Raw genomic sequence first — 16,064 nt, forward strand, 5'->3', positions numbered from 1 at the left:
ACCATCTGATATATATTTACTTCCATATTCTGGTCATTTATACCTCTCAATTACATGCTTTGCCTTTTTTCTTTTGTTATTGACAAAAGGTAATATGTACAGATTATTGGCTGATTTATACATTTTCCATTTGTAAGTGGCTACTCATGGAATCCAGTGACTGGAAACCTAGAATGTCATTTTGGACCCACTCTTTTTCTTCCTTTTGCTCAGTGTATTTGTGAAAAGCAGGACTACTTCACAAGAGGTGTTAGCTTAACAACAACATATCCCAGAAGCAAGAATACTGACAACAGGTAGAATATGGTAGAGGCTTTTAACTTCTGGCTTTCTCCTTGACTTTTAACCATGAAACAGGAAATTCAGAATAAGCAGAAAGTGGGACCGAGTGATGACACCCCTCGGAGGGGACCAGAGTCTCTGCCTGTGGGACATCACGACATGATCACGGATGTCGCCACGTTCCAGACAACACAGGGCTTCATCGTAACTGCTTCTAGAGATGGGATTGTTAAGGTGTGGAAATGAAAACCTAGTGATTTGTATAATTTGTAATAAAGTTATAAGTATACTATAACTCAAGAGAAAAGGTATTTTTAGAGAACAGAATTGAGAACAGATTCATTTGCTTTATTTTCAAAATCATGTCTCTATATTGCTGTTTTGTGATTAAACAGAGCCCACTCAAGGTGGTTAAGGAAGTTGCACTCGACTAGTATACTCGTTCATATCTCTGCGAGAATCGGCCAGATGACAGTATCTGGGACTTTTTTATTGTATATGTCACAGAGGTGAGGAATTTAAAATGCTAAGACTTATATCATCTCAGTTTACTTTGTATTGAAAAAGATGGTTGTAAGCTATTATGATGTAAACACATTTTTGCTATTAAAAATGCTATTCAAACCAGCCAATAAACTGTATTCCAGCATCTTAAGCGTTTTTTTTGTTGGTGTTTTTAACAATAAACTTGAGCAGAAAAATAAACTCTCCCACGGCATCTGTTCTGAAGAAATGGACTCGGTGTCACAAGGAATCAGTGAGAGAACTAGGCCTTACGCCCAAATCCCTGGACTCCCAGTATTATGCTCTTTCAGCTTTATCTTATCTTTCTTCCTGTGTGTATTATAGTCTGCCTTGTTAGTTATTTAACACTGGGGAATTGATCTTCTGTGTATCAGCTCTTGGCCATCATTACTGTTTTTTATAGGGTCCATTATAAATTCTGAAACTTGGCCCATCAGCTTGCTTTTATCCAGTGTAGATATGTATTAAATGCATGAAAAAAATGGATTAAGCTGTTAAAAAAAATGCCCCAAATTTATATTTTTAAAAGACTAAAATTGGCCTTTCCCACTAAAATAAACCCTTCAAGGTTATCAATTTTTGTTTGTACAGAAACCTAATTCTCCACATTTAATTTTCATCTACTTGCAGAAAGATTTATGGTGTTCAAAATAGTTTGAAATTAGTTACATGAGTCTATAAAACCAAAAAGTTGAATAGATAATCTGAGCCTGCGGAAAATACTACTTATTTAAGAAATACTCCAAAAATTTAATTTTCTGTAATTACATAATTCAGTTATGGTACATGACAATTTGCAATGCATATATCTGGCTTCACGATTCAGTACACTTATGTTTAGACAGGTAAACAACAAAACTATTGGAAAATCTCATCATTCAGAAAGGTCCAAGTCAGGAGTGATGGACTCTGACTAGGCCAGATAGTTTAGTGGATCCATAGAATTTGAAAATTTGGCATTGACATTGTCATGTTGCCTTGCCTCTGTTTCCCTTAAAGTCTGCTAAGACCATATTTAGAGAGTTTCTAGCTACTAAGTCAGATTTAGAGTCTGCAGAGGTTAGGGGAAAGTTTTTTGAGACATAAACCGTTATGCTGAAAATGGGCTTCAAGCCTGGAACCATTAGATAAGCCATAAGACTGATAAACATGGGAATAGCTGAGGAAAAAAATGGAGTGGGCTGATGTTCTGCTCTTATCTCCCTACCACCTATTCTTCTCCCCGTAAAAAAACGCCCCCCTTTAGAGGTCATTTGGTTGAATTGTTACCGAGTGTTACAGTCTGATGCCATGTTGAGTTGCATCTCTTTTTGACTTAAACATTTTTTTTCTTTAACACGTTTGACTCATTGTTCAGTGCGGAGATAATAGGAATGTCCTTTATAGGCAATTTACGTGTTTAAACCAAGAAGCATCACTGCTTATTTGTGTGATTCTTGGTTTAAACAGGGTTTCATTTAACTTACACTCAATTTTTGGTGCTTTCCCCTTTTAGGAGAAAAGGATTTATTTTTTAAAAGGAACTTATGGGGCCAGCTGGTGGCGCAGGCGGTTAAGTGCGCGCGCTCTGCTTCGGCGGCTGGGGTTCGCAGGTTCGGATCCCGGGCGCGCACCAATGCACTGCTTGTTAACCATGCTGTGGCGGCGTCCCATATAAAGTAGAGGAAGATGGGCATGGATGTTAGTTCAGGGCCAATCTTCCTCAAGGAAAAAGGGAAGGATTGGCATCAGATGTTAGCTCAGGGCTAGTCCTCCTTACAAAAAAAAATAAAAATAAAATAAAAAGCACTTAATATTTGAAGTATGCTGCAGGCCCCTCACCTAGAAAGATGACCCAAAATGCTCAAATAATCTCAGTCACCAAGGGAATATTTATTTGGTGTACTTTACTTACCAATGCAGAAAAAATAAAAATAAACACATTTTTTAAACAATAAACGGAGTTTTTGCTTAATCCAAAGTTAACCAGAAAAATCCCTTTTACTAAAATACCTCTAAAATATTGCTCATCAATTTCCTGTACTTGAAACATAAATTTTTACTGAACCTCTAAGCACCACTTAGGATATATGAAGACACCTGATGTGCATTGTTCTTCTCTATTACCTGAGTATAAATATGACATTTTAACTCCTTACTCCTCCGAAGACATTGGGAGCTATCTCTCTGGAGTTGCCTGAGTAAAGATGGCAGAAGTGGTTTAAAAAAACACTGCAGATGGCCTTTCTTTCCTAGATTTTAAGAAGAAAGGTATAGAAAAGAAAATCAGACCATACCTACTGGTCTTATCACCAGTAACTATCTGCCCCATGCATCCAAGCAGGGCCTCTTTCCCTCCCCCAAGAGAGTGATATTCTGCCTGGCAGGGCCGTTGCTAGCAACTGTGGAGTCAGCTCTTAGAATCTGAGGTAAGGTCCAAACATTGTGTCTAAATTAAATAATGCTACTTTGGTGTTCAGTTGTTGAAAATATCAGCCCCATCATAAGATTAAAAATTAGTTCTGTGATCTGGATAGGGGTGAGGAGCGAGAGAGCCGTCATAGAATGCTGCTAGAGGTATGCATTCGAAGACCTTTCCTGCTTTAACTTACTCTGATCTCTTGTGCATCTCTGCAACCTTAATTTGTAGATTAAAACATTAACATTTTTCTTATCTTTTCCAAACTCAGTGTGCATTTAAGGCTCTTTTTAGAGCTCTGCCAGTCCTGTTTGGTGCTGTTCACTATTGACTAAATAGCTACCTGATGGGTAAAAGTAACTCAGAGCTTCACCCATGACAAGTTGTGTCTTTACTGTCCTTGTCTAGAGAATATATGGGTTAGTAAATAATAATAAATGACGATAATGGGAAAGAAAGAATAAAAGTCCATCAAAATGGCCAGACAAGAGGCTCCATATATTGACGAAAGAACTTCCAGCTCAAAAGCAATAATTTCTGTTCTGATAAGAGTTTCTCAGTGAGCTGAGGAGGATTTGGAGCTGGGGAAAATTACCCTTTGCTTCTCGCCTGTCTGAGCAAACAACTACAGAAGGTGGGAGGAAACTTTCCAGCACAAGCCATCGGAGGTCTGGTCAGTCCATACAGAGATAGTGACATGTTTAAAAATGGAATCGTCGTGGAAGGTCAGATTTTCAAAATTACGACATATAAACAGCATCAATTTCTAGGGTAAATGTTAGGGTCTCCCAAGACATGAACCTTTGGTTAAACAGATGAGCATTAAACTACTAAATTGAGAAAGAAGCTTGGTTTGCAGCAAGTAGACTGGACAGGGACCTACAATCAAAAGAATTAGCATTGGTCCGTGTACACACATGTGTACACTATAAAATTCACCTTCAAATTATTTCTCCATTAGACTTTTCAAAACACTTCTTTCATTCTTCCATCTTTTAATGATAACAGTTCTTGAACATACCAGTCTTAGAGTGCTGGAATTATCAGGAATGGTCAAATAAATGGACAAGGTATATCTTAATACCAATAAGTGCAAGGGGTCAAGTTGCCTGATAATCTACAACCTGTGGCTTGTTCAGCCCTCCAGAGTGGACCTCTGGATACAGGCAGATATCCAAATAAAAGTTGCCCATAGTTATGGCAGTGAATTTAGTTAAGTCCAGAGTCTTACCATGCTTCCTAAGGCTAAATTCTTCGAGCACTTCCTTTATCACGTTGATGGGGAACAGCTTTTATCACCTTTTTTCCATTTTTAAAGGTATAGAATGTGTTTCTGGTAAAATTTTGAACAGTATCACCTCTGCTGTCTCTTGCTACTATTGAAAGATATTTTTTATCTTGAAAGAATTTTGCCTTCTGTAATGCATCTTCTTTGAGGGCAGCTCTGTGTGGTCCAGGAACAAAGCTATACAACAAAAGAAGAGAAACATCATAGAAAATAAATGCCATTTCAACTTCAATAGACTCTATATTAATCTGTCTTCCTAAATTGATTGTTGCACCCATTCTTTGTTACATCCTTCCTTCAGGGTAATTTTATTAAGATTACTAAACTGGGGATTTACACTGGGCAGATACACCAAAAGCTGATGAATAAGACATCTTGCCAAAGTATGCTAAAGTATAACTTTGAACAGCAAAGTTTCTTCTTCCTGGAACGTGTTCCACCCAGAACTTCATAGGGTTGGCTCCTCATTATTTCAGATTTTGGTTCAAATGGTACCTCATTAGAAACCACTGTATCTATAGTTTTCCCAGTCCCACTTGCAGTCACTTGGCACAACATGCTCTTCTTTTTTCCTCAACACATCACTATTTGAATTTTTATTTACTTATAAACTGCTTTGTGATCTGTTCTCCACTCTTCCACCCTCTCAGAAAAAAAGTAAGTTTCACGAGACCATGTCTGGTCACCATAGTAATCCCAGGAACCTAGAAGAATGGTTAGCACGTAGTAGACACTCAATAAGTATTTGTCTAATGAAGGCATGAATGAATGGCACTCCCCTCGTTCCTCCCTCCGTCCCTTTCTTTCACCCATCCATCTATTCATCTATCCATCCATCTAAATGTTTACTCTCTGCTCTATGGAAGGCACTGTGTTAGGTTCAGTGGGGGACACAGAAATAGTGCCCAGTCCGGCAGGCACATAACAAGTTTGGGAGTCATGAGTAACCCAACAGTAAAGGAGAGCTGGAGTCAGACTCTAGAAGGCCTGGAGTGCCAGACTGAGAAATCAGGGAAACATAGAAGCCAAGTGGTGGGGCCGGCCCGGTGGCACAAGTGGTTAAGTGCACGCACTCCGCTGCAGCAGCCTGGAGTTGGCCGGTTCGGATCCCGGGCATGCACCGACGCACCGCTTGTCAGGCCATGCTGAGGCGTCGTCCCATATAAAGTGGAGGAAGATGGGCACGGATGTTAGCCCAGGGCCGGTCTTCCTCAGCAAAAAAGAGGAGGATTGGCAGATGTTAGCTCAGGGCCAATCTTCCTCACCAAAAAAAAAAAAAAAAAAGAGCCAAGTGCTGACTAGGCATTCTAGCCTGTCCAATAAACCCACAGGAAGGCAGATGGCCTGGGGCAGGTTGGACAGTTAAGAAGGAGTGAGGAGCCTGGCACATAAGCTCTTCATAAATATTTTTAGAATGAATGTGTGAGAACTCGATGGCATAAGAAGAGAAGGTTTATTAATCCTGATAAACCTCAGAAATTAGCTGAACTGTGGTCAAGGGAAAATTCAAGAGAACTCCAAAATGTTGAGACCAGGAGAACAGTGGCAATCTTCACCATGATCCGTTTCTTCACATTTGGATTTTTCTGCTTTCGCCAGCTATAAATCTGATCTCGCTCACAAAAACATCAATGCTTAGAAAATGAATAAGTGAAATATACAGAAAGAATTTAAAATTAAGTTATAAATAACCTTCTCTCTCTCACGCACGCGTGCACATTCACACACCACACGTTCCTTTTTCATCTATAAAGAGAGTTAGGGGTGAAGGAGACATCAAACCAACAAAGAGAACCATGCAATTGATGTTACATAGACCCTGAAGCCTCCATGCATTATATACTACACGTCTGGGCTTCTGAAACTCAAATCCCAAAGTGTATCTCAGTTCACTTCCGCCAGTGGGATTAAGAATGTGCTAAGTTGATCAACAAACTTCTCCCAGTTACCATGAACAGCAGCCATAGCTAAATTTCACTGAAAATATGATTTCCTAACATCTTCCCCCATTTTTGCTCTTTCCTGTATTTTCTTATTAATTTCCAGACTAACTATTATGAACTCAAATTCTCCAAAGTCGTAATTGTATGCACAGAACATGGCTCCACTGATCACGGAGAGTGCATTCTTTTAAGTCTGGAACATGCTGCTTTCACAGCTTGAGTTTAATTTATCTATACTGGTCTCCCCCCACCCCTACCCCCACTTCCCTTTCCATTGGATCCTTTGTATGGTAAGTTCAGATATCTAAAGATAACTAAACTTCTGTAGCATGGCATTGCTATCTTTTTTTCCCCCTCTAACTTTTTTTCTCAAAAGGGTTGAACATGATAAATACCATATCTCTGAGTCCCCCCCCCCCCGTTTTTTTCTGTGTTGTACATACGAGTTAGTATTTGATAAGAATCCTTTGATTACCCTGTTTGGGAATCATATAGACTTTATACTGTTCAGATACTTCTTTGCTGATTGGTAACCCCAAAGAAACAGGAATGAAACACAGTCAATTGTTTTGCAATTTGTGCCCAGCTCCAGTAAAGCTTGTGGAAGGAAAGACGTGGCAACTAGATGAAATGAGGTAGGTGGGACTAATTGTGGATTTCAGTTCTCTGTGCTCACAGATTCCTCCATCTACGCAGATAACCAGGAGTCAGCCATGCTGCATTTACTGGTTGGCTGAATGCACTCAAGCAGAAAATGCAGACAAGATTGCTTCTATTTCGAGAATTCTTTTTATCTTAATATGCATTTTGTGTATCCAGAAAACACACTTTGGAAAGCAGATTACAACAGATGTATTATTCACGTGGCATTGGTGACTGTGTCCATTTTTACAATTCAATTGTTCTGGCCTGTCACCACTTTAAAGTCTGGTACAAGTGCTCTCCTGACTGGATGAAGCAATAAGCAGGTGGCTTTCTGTCTTTTATCACCTCTGAGCGGATCTAATTGCTTATAAAGAGGCTGCCCTGCGATCTCCCCCTCACAGGCCATCTGTCTCCTTGGTTGCTTGTGGTTTGGTTCAGTTCCTTTCTTTTCCATCTGGTAAGAACTAGCTTCTACTTGTATTTCTCAAAATCTCACCAAGAAATAACCTAATTCTTATGCAAGTCACTCGGAGGACTTGACAAGTCACCTTCATGGCCAGGCCTCTTGCCTAGCAGGCATTCTCATCGCCCTCAATCCTGTGTGCTCAATTCTGCCTCACTTCTCTTGAAAGGCTCAGGCAGGGAGTTTCAGAAGTGGCTGTGTGGCTTGTTACCTTTCATTATAGCCCTTGGTCACTTAGAGAAGGCCTGGGGAGTCCAGCCTAACACACTGTCAGGGAGTTCACTGACAGTGGGACGGATTTCATGTCTCAATTCCTGATGCCCCAGCCACTACCTGACATTCTACCATTTCAGATACACTGGAGCAGCTGAGCCTCCAATATATCTAGGGCAATGGGGAGAGGGAGGAAGAAACCTTCCATCCAAAATCACTGTGAATCCCCTCCCCACTCACTGTTCTTCAAACAGAACGCATGGTGGGAGTGGTTTTCAAAAATGCCTTTTAATTAGAACAGGCTGGCTCCCGCATCTGCCCTGGCAGCCAAGGCCAGCTACATAATATGTGAGCCCAATGCAAATGCAAATGCAAACGCGAGGCCCCTTTCCATGCTGCCAGACACCTGCAGCAGGGGGAGCCCTGCTCTTGGTGGACTGACTGCGCAGGCCTGTTTTAGGCCTGACTTCAGGAAGCATTTGCTGCTGGACAGTTCCCCTGCCTCCCAGCAAGGTGAGGAGAGAGATTCCGGGCAGAGCTGGGGCTTCGGGATTGGAAGTGTCTCTCTGGTCCTGACCACCACACAGAAATGCACACGCTGCACAATAAAAGTAGGCACACTGTCAAAGGCATTTGCCTAAGTGTGATCCCCAGGGGCCGGTGCACATCTGATTTCAGTCAGTTGTGGGGCATGTACGCGTGCGAGTACAGCATGACTTACCACTGAAACAAAAACACTCTCCTAACTACTTGGTTTCAATTATTTCTACTTTAAGAAATGTAAGTAATATTCATACATGCAAACTATATGATATATATGTATATTATTAAGTTTTAAAAGAACAAACTTTTGCCTTTGTTGATATTCTCTCTTCTATATCTTAATAAAAAAATATTAAGTTCTACTCATTTCTTTCTTTGGCTATTGTATTTTTTTTTCCTGTAACATCTTAAGAGCAATGAGTAGCTCATTAGCTTTTAGAGTTTAAAAAATTTCCTGAACATGAGACTTAAGACTATAAACTTTCCTAAATTATGACTTTTAACGCAACCCACAACTTTTTTTTTTTTTTTTTGTGAGGGACATCAGCCCTGAGCTAACATCCATGCTAATCCTCCTCTTTTTGCTGAGGAAGACCCGCTCTGAGCTAACATCTATTGCCAATCCTCCTCCTTTTTTTCTTCCCCAAAGCCCCAGTAGGTAGTTGTATGTCATAGCTGCACATCCTTCTAGTTGCTGTATGTGGGACGCGGCCTCAGCATGGCCGGAGAAGCAGTGCGTTGGTGCGCACCCGGGATCCGAATCCCGGCCGCCAGTAGTGGAGCGCGCGCACTTAACCACTAAGCCACCAGGCCAGCCCCAACACAACTTTTGACATAAACCATTTTGATTATCATACAGCTCTAAGTATTTTAAAGTTTTCATTATGATTTTTTTGTTCCATTAGTTATTAGAAATGATTTTAATTTTAAAATATAGGCTTTAAAAGTATTGTTTTTATTAATTTCTAACTTCATTGCATTGTGATCAGACAATTTGGATTGTATGACACTGGTTCTTAGAGATTTGTTGACACTTGTTTTTATAAGTTAAAAATTGCACAACGAATACCTGTAAACTCTCCACCTTGATTCAACAGTTGTTAACGTTCCATGGGTTCTTCAGAAAAATGTCTCATTTTTCTGTGCAAGGTTCTATATGAGTCTATTAAATCAAGTTTGTTACTTGTGATTAAATTTTATATCTTTATTAATTTTTGTCTGCTTGACCAACCAATATTCAAACTGGTGTACTGAAATCTCCAACTCTGATGATAGTTCAGCGGCAATTTCTCCTTGTAGTTTTTCAATTGGCACTTATATATTTTAAGATTATTTTATTACCCTCTTACAAATTTAGAATTGTTATATCTTCTTCATAGATTGAACACTTTGTCATCAGGTAGCAATCCTCTTTATCCCTACAAAATGGTTTTGTTTAAAAGTATATTTTATCTGATATTAATATAGCTATTCCAGTTTTCTTTTTAAAATATTTGCCTGGCGTATTTTTTCCATAGTTTTACTTTCAACTTTTCCATTTCCTTATTTTATAGCTGTGTCTCTTGAAAACAGTTATAGCTGGAATTTATTTTGTTTCTGAAGTCCATCAGTCTCTGATTGGAACTGCCGTGTTTGTCTGTGTATTTTTATTATGGTTACCAATATATTGAAATGCATTTGAATCTGCCGTCTTACGTTGTGCCTTCTGCTTGTCCTTTTTTTCCTTTCTTGCCTTTTTATTTAAAAAAATATTTATTATGTTTGTTTTTATTACATTTTTCTTCAATACATTTTTGGTAGTTAGCTACTATCTATTTTTCTTTCTCATGTATGCCTTCAAAATTTTTACTGTATTTTTAAGAGAGTCTAAAGTTTTTCAACAGCCTAACCACCAGCCCAACCAATGCAAGTTCGTGGAACCTTTTACCCCATTTACCTCCCCATGACTTACATTATCATTGTCCCTTTTTTCAGTACCACTTCTTCCCCTTAAGGCTCAAGTCTTCATTTTTTTTTTTAATAACAAAAGATGATTTTATTGTTCAATGTCTTTTCTCATATTTAAATAATTAATACATAAATATTTATTAATATTTATAGTCTTAGTATGATGTTTTTTCTGTTAAAATGACCAGATGCCAAATGTTTTATTTTCATAGCCTTGTTAACAAGTACCTCTTTTTTGTAACCACACAAATTAGATAATTACTATTATTTAAAAATACAACAGGGGCTGGCCCGGTGGTGCAGGCGGTTAAGAGCATGCGCTCCGCTGCGGTGGCCTGGGGTTAACCGGTTCAGATCCCACACACACCAACGCAGGGCTTGTCAAACCATTCTGTGGCGGCGTCCCATATGAAGTGGAGGAAGATGGGCACGGATGTTAGCCCAGAGCCAGTCTTCCTCAGCAAAAAGAGGAGGATTAGCAGATGTTAGCTCAGGGCTGGTCTTCCTCACACACACACAAAAAATAATAAAATAAATAAATAAATAATAGATTTATCTAAATGTTGACCAATTTTTATCATTCACTATTCTTGCATGCCAGCCCTTCCTTCTGTGTTCATTTTTATTTTCCTTAAAGTACATACTTCTAAAGTTCCTTTAGCAAAAGTCTTTGTGGTGAACTATTGTTTTTTGTTTATCCAAATTGTCTTTGTTTTATCATTATTTTTGAAAGACAATTTTTCTAGGTTGACAAAAATTTTCTTTCACTACTTTAAAGGTTCTCAATAGTTTTATGGCTTCCACTGCTGCTACTGATCATTCAGCTGCCAGCCTAATAGTTGCTTTGTAGGTGATCTGCTCTTTCTTTCTGGCTGCCTTTAAGTTTTCTCTGTCTTGGTGTTCTGCATTCACTACACTCTGTCTAACCTTTGCTTTCTTTTTATTTACTCTGCCTGTTATATTTTGTATTTTCTTCATCTTTTGATTTATGTCTTTCATAAGTTCTTGAATATAAGTATCCCTTTATGTCTTGGAACATTGTCTCTCATTTATTATTTCTATTTTATTTTTGTAGAATTCCAATTAGATATAGGTTAGATCTTTCCATTCTGTTCTGTCTCTAAACTTCTTATATTTATCTTCTCTGCATTCTGAGTAATTTCTTCAGCTTTATTTTCCAGTTCATTATGTTTCTCTTCAGATGTGTATATCACTGTTTAGTCCATCAATTGAGTTTTACAAGTTATTTTTTTATTTTGAAAATTGTCAAATTCACAGATTATTGTAAAGAATAGAACTATGAATAAATATACCTTTCACCTAGATGATTCTCCAACTGTTACCATCTTGCTACTCTGTGTGTGTGTGAACACACACATATACACATATATGCACATATACACAAATATCCACATATACATGTATATATACATATACACATACATGCATATACACATACATACACACACATCCCTCATCCTTCTTCCCTTTAGGAAAACCACCTGAAAGTAGGCTGCAATCTTCATACATGTTACTCTTAAGTACCTCAGCATACCTCTCTCAAGAACAAAGGTATTCTTTTACACAAACATGATACTATTACTACGTATAAGAAAATCCACATGAATCAATAATATTATCCAACATATCGTTCATACCCAATTTCCCCAATTGTCCCCCAAATGTCATTTATATAAGCTTTTTTTTCTGATCTAATCAAGGTTCACACCATTAGATTTGGCTGTATGTCTCTTTAGTCTCTCCCATTCTAGAACAGTAAACCCCCACATCCCTCTGCTGTTCATGACATTGAAACCTATGAAGAATATAGGCCAGCTGTTCTGAAGAATATTCCACCTTCTGGAATTGTCCAATGGTTTCCTCATTATTAGACTTGGGTCAAACATTTCCAGCAAGAATCTCACATAGGCGATGTTGTGTCTCCTGCTGCATCACCTCAGGAGGCACATAATGGCAGATCTTGGTTAAGTGGGTACTGCCAGATCTCACCATGTAAAAGCATGTTTCTCTCTTTGTAATTAAGAAGTAAGTAATATGTGCATGGTCCTGTGAACGGCCTGCTCCTCAACAACCTGTCACCTAGTACTTTCAGCACTCCTTGATCCTTGCCTGCCTCAGTTATTACACTGAGGATCACAAATTGGTGATTTTCTCATTCTACCATTTCTTCTACATTTATTAGCTAGCATACTTCTATAAAAAAAGAGCCTTTACTCCCTCACTCCCTTTTTGGGTCTCTATGTAGACTTGCCGATTTTTAAAATTCAATGTGTTATAATTCATTACCATCATTATTCTTTCTGATGTTCAAATTGTCCAAAATTGGGCCAGTGGGAATTCTTTCAAGACAGCTCCTTTGTCCTTTTGACATGACACTGTTAATTTTTTTTTTTTTTGTGAGGAAGATCAGCCCTGAGCTAAGATCCATGCTAATCCTCCTCTTTTTGCTGAGGAAGACCGGCTCTGAGCTAACATCTATTGCCAATCCTCCTCCTTTTTTTCCCCCCAAAGCCCCAGTAGATAGTTGTATGTCATAGTTGCACATCCTTCTAGTTGCTGTATGTGGGACGCGGCCTCAGCATGGCCGGACAAGCGGTGCGTCTGTGCGCGCCCAGGATCCGAACCCCGGGTGCCAGTAGCGGAGCGCGCGCACTTAACAGCTAAGCCACGGGGCCGGCCCAACACTGTTAATTTTTGACTACTTTCCTGCTTTCTGGAGTAACAAATGTTCCAGACTCGCACTGTACTTTCCCTGCTTCAGCTGGGACTTAGCTATTTCTCCAAGAAACCCTAGTTCCTTTTAGTGGGGAATGATACTTAGAAATCAAGATCTGGTCATTAGACATACTTGTTGCCACTGGGGTGCCCCACTGGTTGTTTTATTGCGACAATTAGATTTCCCACTTTTAAAAAACTCTGGTTGTTTTTTAGATCAACCTGGTCATTTTTGATTATCTCTTGTTCCAATAAATTATATTTTAATATCATGTAGCAATAGATTTTTGTCCAAATAGGACAGAAAAGAAAGAAGAAGAAGAAGGAGGAAGAAGAGGAGGAGGAGGAAAGTAGAGAGGAGGAGAAGGAGGAAGAGGCATTTATCCAGTAACACCAAGCAGACAGTACCTCCGCAACTGCCGTAGAGGCTGCTTCATATCTGTAGAGCCGAGTCTATTGCACTTTGTTTTGAAGTGTATTGGTGGATATTTGTTGATTGCACCTAGAAAGAGGAAAATCTGTGATGAGTTTCTTATTTACGGCTATTAACATTACAGCAATCTACTCTGTATGCAGTGTCCCACTCACCGTTTTCACTATCCATCAAAGGAAGATACGAACCAAGATGGCATATGAGATGAAGGCAGATTTCTCAGGGGAATCTCTAAAACTGGGTTTTGAAAATATATCTCTGGCAAATTATAGGTGGAGAATTCCACTTACTTTTCAGTAGATGTCCTTGGCTGTTAAAATCAGCCAAGCATTAGAGGAGCTATCATGAGCCAGTCCTAAGATTCTGGCCTCTAATTGACATGAACTAATCAGAATAGTTATTTTTTATTTGCTTCTTTGGAATACAAAGGGAAAAGGATATTCCCTTTATGTTCTCTGTATCATTAGCAACAGTAGCAACAGCGCTATCTTGGATTTAATTCATTAGTGGCTCATTTCATTTGGCAGTATATTAATTTTTCAAAATAATAAAGCATGCCTCTTCCCACACCATTTAAACATTTAAAAGCCATTTTTTGATGGAAAACTTTTCAAAATGTATTATTTATTTCCTTGAAGCATTAAATTGAGCAGACTTGTAAAACAATTAAATCTCTTTCTGATGATCCAGGGTTGTCATAAGTAGCAAGTTTCTCCTGGGTTGTGATATGGCACAATCTCCAGAGCTGCTGTGGTAGATGGGGCTGTGTGCTTCTAGATTGAAGGGCCCAAGACTGTGACGTTTCCCTTATTGTGCATCTGATTTTTAATTTTTCTGTCTGTCTTAACTCTAACCATCAGGTTGTTTCTCAGCAGTTTTGTTTCTCTTAGAAAATGTGTTGATTCTGATGTGGACTGTGCTTGACAGCCAACTCTATCACAGCAGAGTGTTAAGTAAGAGCCACAATGACTTAGAGAGTGAGCTGGACTAGAATCCCCAGGAGGGCAGTGACCATGTCTGTTTTGGTCACTCCTTGATACCCCACACTGCAACAGTGAGTGGCTCAAAGCAGGTACCTAATAAATATGTGTTTATGTTGAATAGGTGTGTGTGAGTCTGTGGGCCTGCTATGGAATTAAGTATGCAGGCCTGAATATGATTTTGCCAAAGCCTTCTTCAACCTCTTGTACTTTTACAGCTATATTTTAAAGACTGGAGATTTTTAGATACTTAAGTTCTGGAAAAGTGGTATATAACTGTGTTGTAATTATAGTTTTCCAAAAGCACTTTATATATCTCTCACCTACCTCAAGTAATTCTTCTTAAAACACGTCTTCCCCTTTCCCTGGGTGGTGGTGGGGGTGTCATCTAATCATATAGTTTGCCTAATTACCATAAAACACAACTAAGAACTTTGGAGGACTGGGGAAGGAAATTCCATTTTAAACGTCCTTTCAACTTTTTGCCTCATGAGGAGTGTTTCTTTACAAGTTTCTCAGAGTCTTTCCAGTTGTTCCTTTGTTTTACCCTTACAAATGCCTTGTGATTTCTTCCTTCAAAATGACCCCTAGCCCCCACTTTTTTTTTCCTTCTCTTTTCTAGCTCCTCTTTCTGGTTCCTTCCTAGAACGCATCCACATAAATTTTATTCTGAGAGCTTACTGCTCCTATATCAGTGTTTCTCAAACCATAAAGTGCATATGAATCAACTGAGCATCTTGAAAAATACAGATTCTGGTGCAGAATGTCTGGGGTGGGGCCTGAGAGTCTGCATTTTTCAGAAGCTCCCGGGTGATGCTGATACTGTTGGTCCTAGACTCACACTTGGAGTAGCAGAGGACTAGAGGACACGACGACATCAGTCCCATGAACAATTTCCCAAGGCTCCTCAGGCCTCACCTGCGCTGACTAGTTTGTGTCTTTGCAGCCTTAACTCGTCCCACTGTGTAATGTCAGTGACAAGTTTGGGACACAATTAGAATCTCCCTTAAGATACACTCTTTAGCCTGTGTGTCCACTTTTCTTTATATGAACTTCAAGGTTCATTCATCATGAAAACGTTCAGAAACCTGACCGAGTGCTTTTCAACCTCCAGAGTCATATCAGGACACGGCTTCTTTTTACCCATCCTGTTGCACTTAAAATCAACTGCATACTTTCAAGGCAAGCTCGCTCCAAGAACTATAGCCTATGGTGGTTTTTTTTGTTGTTTTGTTTTGTTTTTTTAATGGGTACCAGTCACACTAATTACTGGCATCATAAAAAGTCATTAACAACGCTGAGAAAGTTTTGCAAGGATGTATCTTTCATTCTAACAGGTAAAATTGTACCTCCTAATACTTGAAACTCTGCCTTTGGAACTTGTCAAAGCAAAGCCAAGGATTGTTGGATTTTTCTTTGGCTCTCTCTTTTGGTGTGTTAACTGATGAAACTTTCCATCAAAGGGCAGTGTGCTAATGTTACATGGCAAGGGTTTCTACTTTGTAGCTGAAGTCCGGGCTGTCACTTCACACTCCCAGACTACACTGCTCCATGCAGACAGATGTGTGAACAGCTGCTTGTTATGATTGCTTCTCCATGGGAACCAGAGGCATAAAAAAGATGAGCCAGAAAATTAAATGCTTAGGGATCAGAGGTTTCCTCCCTCCA

At 39.2% G+C, this 16,064-nt stretch overlaps 2 protein-coding genes across 4 annotated transcripts in view; one reads left to right on the plus strand and one right to left on the minus strand.

Moving 5' to 3' along the window:
• Nucleotides 1–931, plus strand: part of PIK3R4 (phosphoinositide-3-kinase regulatory subunit 4) — a 70,154-nt gene extending 69,223 nt beyond the window's left edge. For all 3 annotated transcript variants that reach the window (XM_087430572.1, XM_087430573.1, XM_004419383.2), the window contains one exon: nt 358–931. In XM_087430572.1, coding sequence (XP_087286698.1) covers nt 358–528 — 171 coding nt within the window. In that variant the 3' untranslated portion in view covers nt 529–931. The remainder of the gene's footprint in view (nt 1–357) is intronic.
• Nucleotides 932–4,113: 3,182 nt separating this feature from the next.
• The window catches only part of COL6A6 (collagen type VI alpha 6 chain), a 122,616-nt gene continuing 110,665 nt past the window's right edge, over nt 4,114–16,064 (minus strand). Inside the window, exons 36-37 of the mRNA XM_087430574.1 lie at nt 13,392–13,485; nt 4,114–4,670 (exon numbers count right to left, since the gene is read on the minus strand). Coding sequence (XP_087286700.1) covers nt 4,451–4,670; nt 13,392–13,485 — 314 coding nt within the window. The 3' untranslated portion in view covers nt 4,114–4,450. The remainder of the gene's footprint in view (nt 4,671–13,391; nt 13,486–16,064) is intronic.

Source organism: Ceratotherium simum, chromosome 5, assembly GCF_057802395.1.
Source record: "Ceratotherium simum simum isolate JZ-2026a chromosome 5, ASM5780239v1, whole genome shotgun sequence".
Lineage (NCBI taxonomy): Eukaryota > Metazoa > Chordata > Mammalia > Perissodactyla > Rhinocerotidae > Ceratotherium > Ceratotherium simum.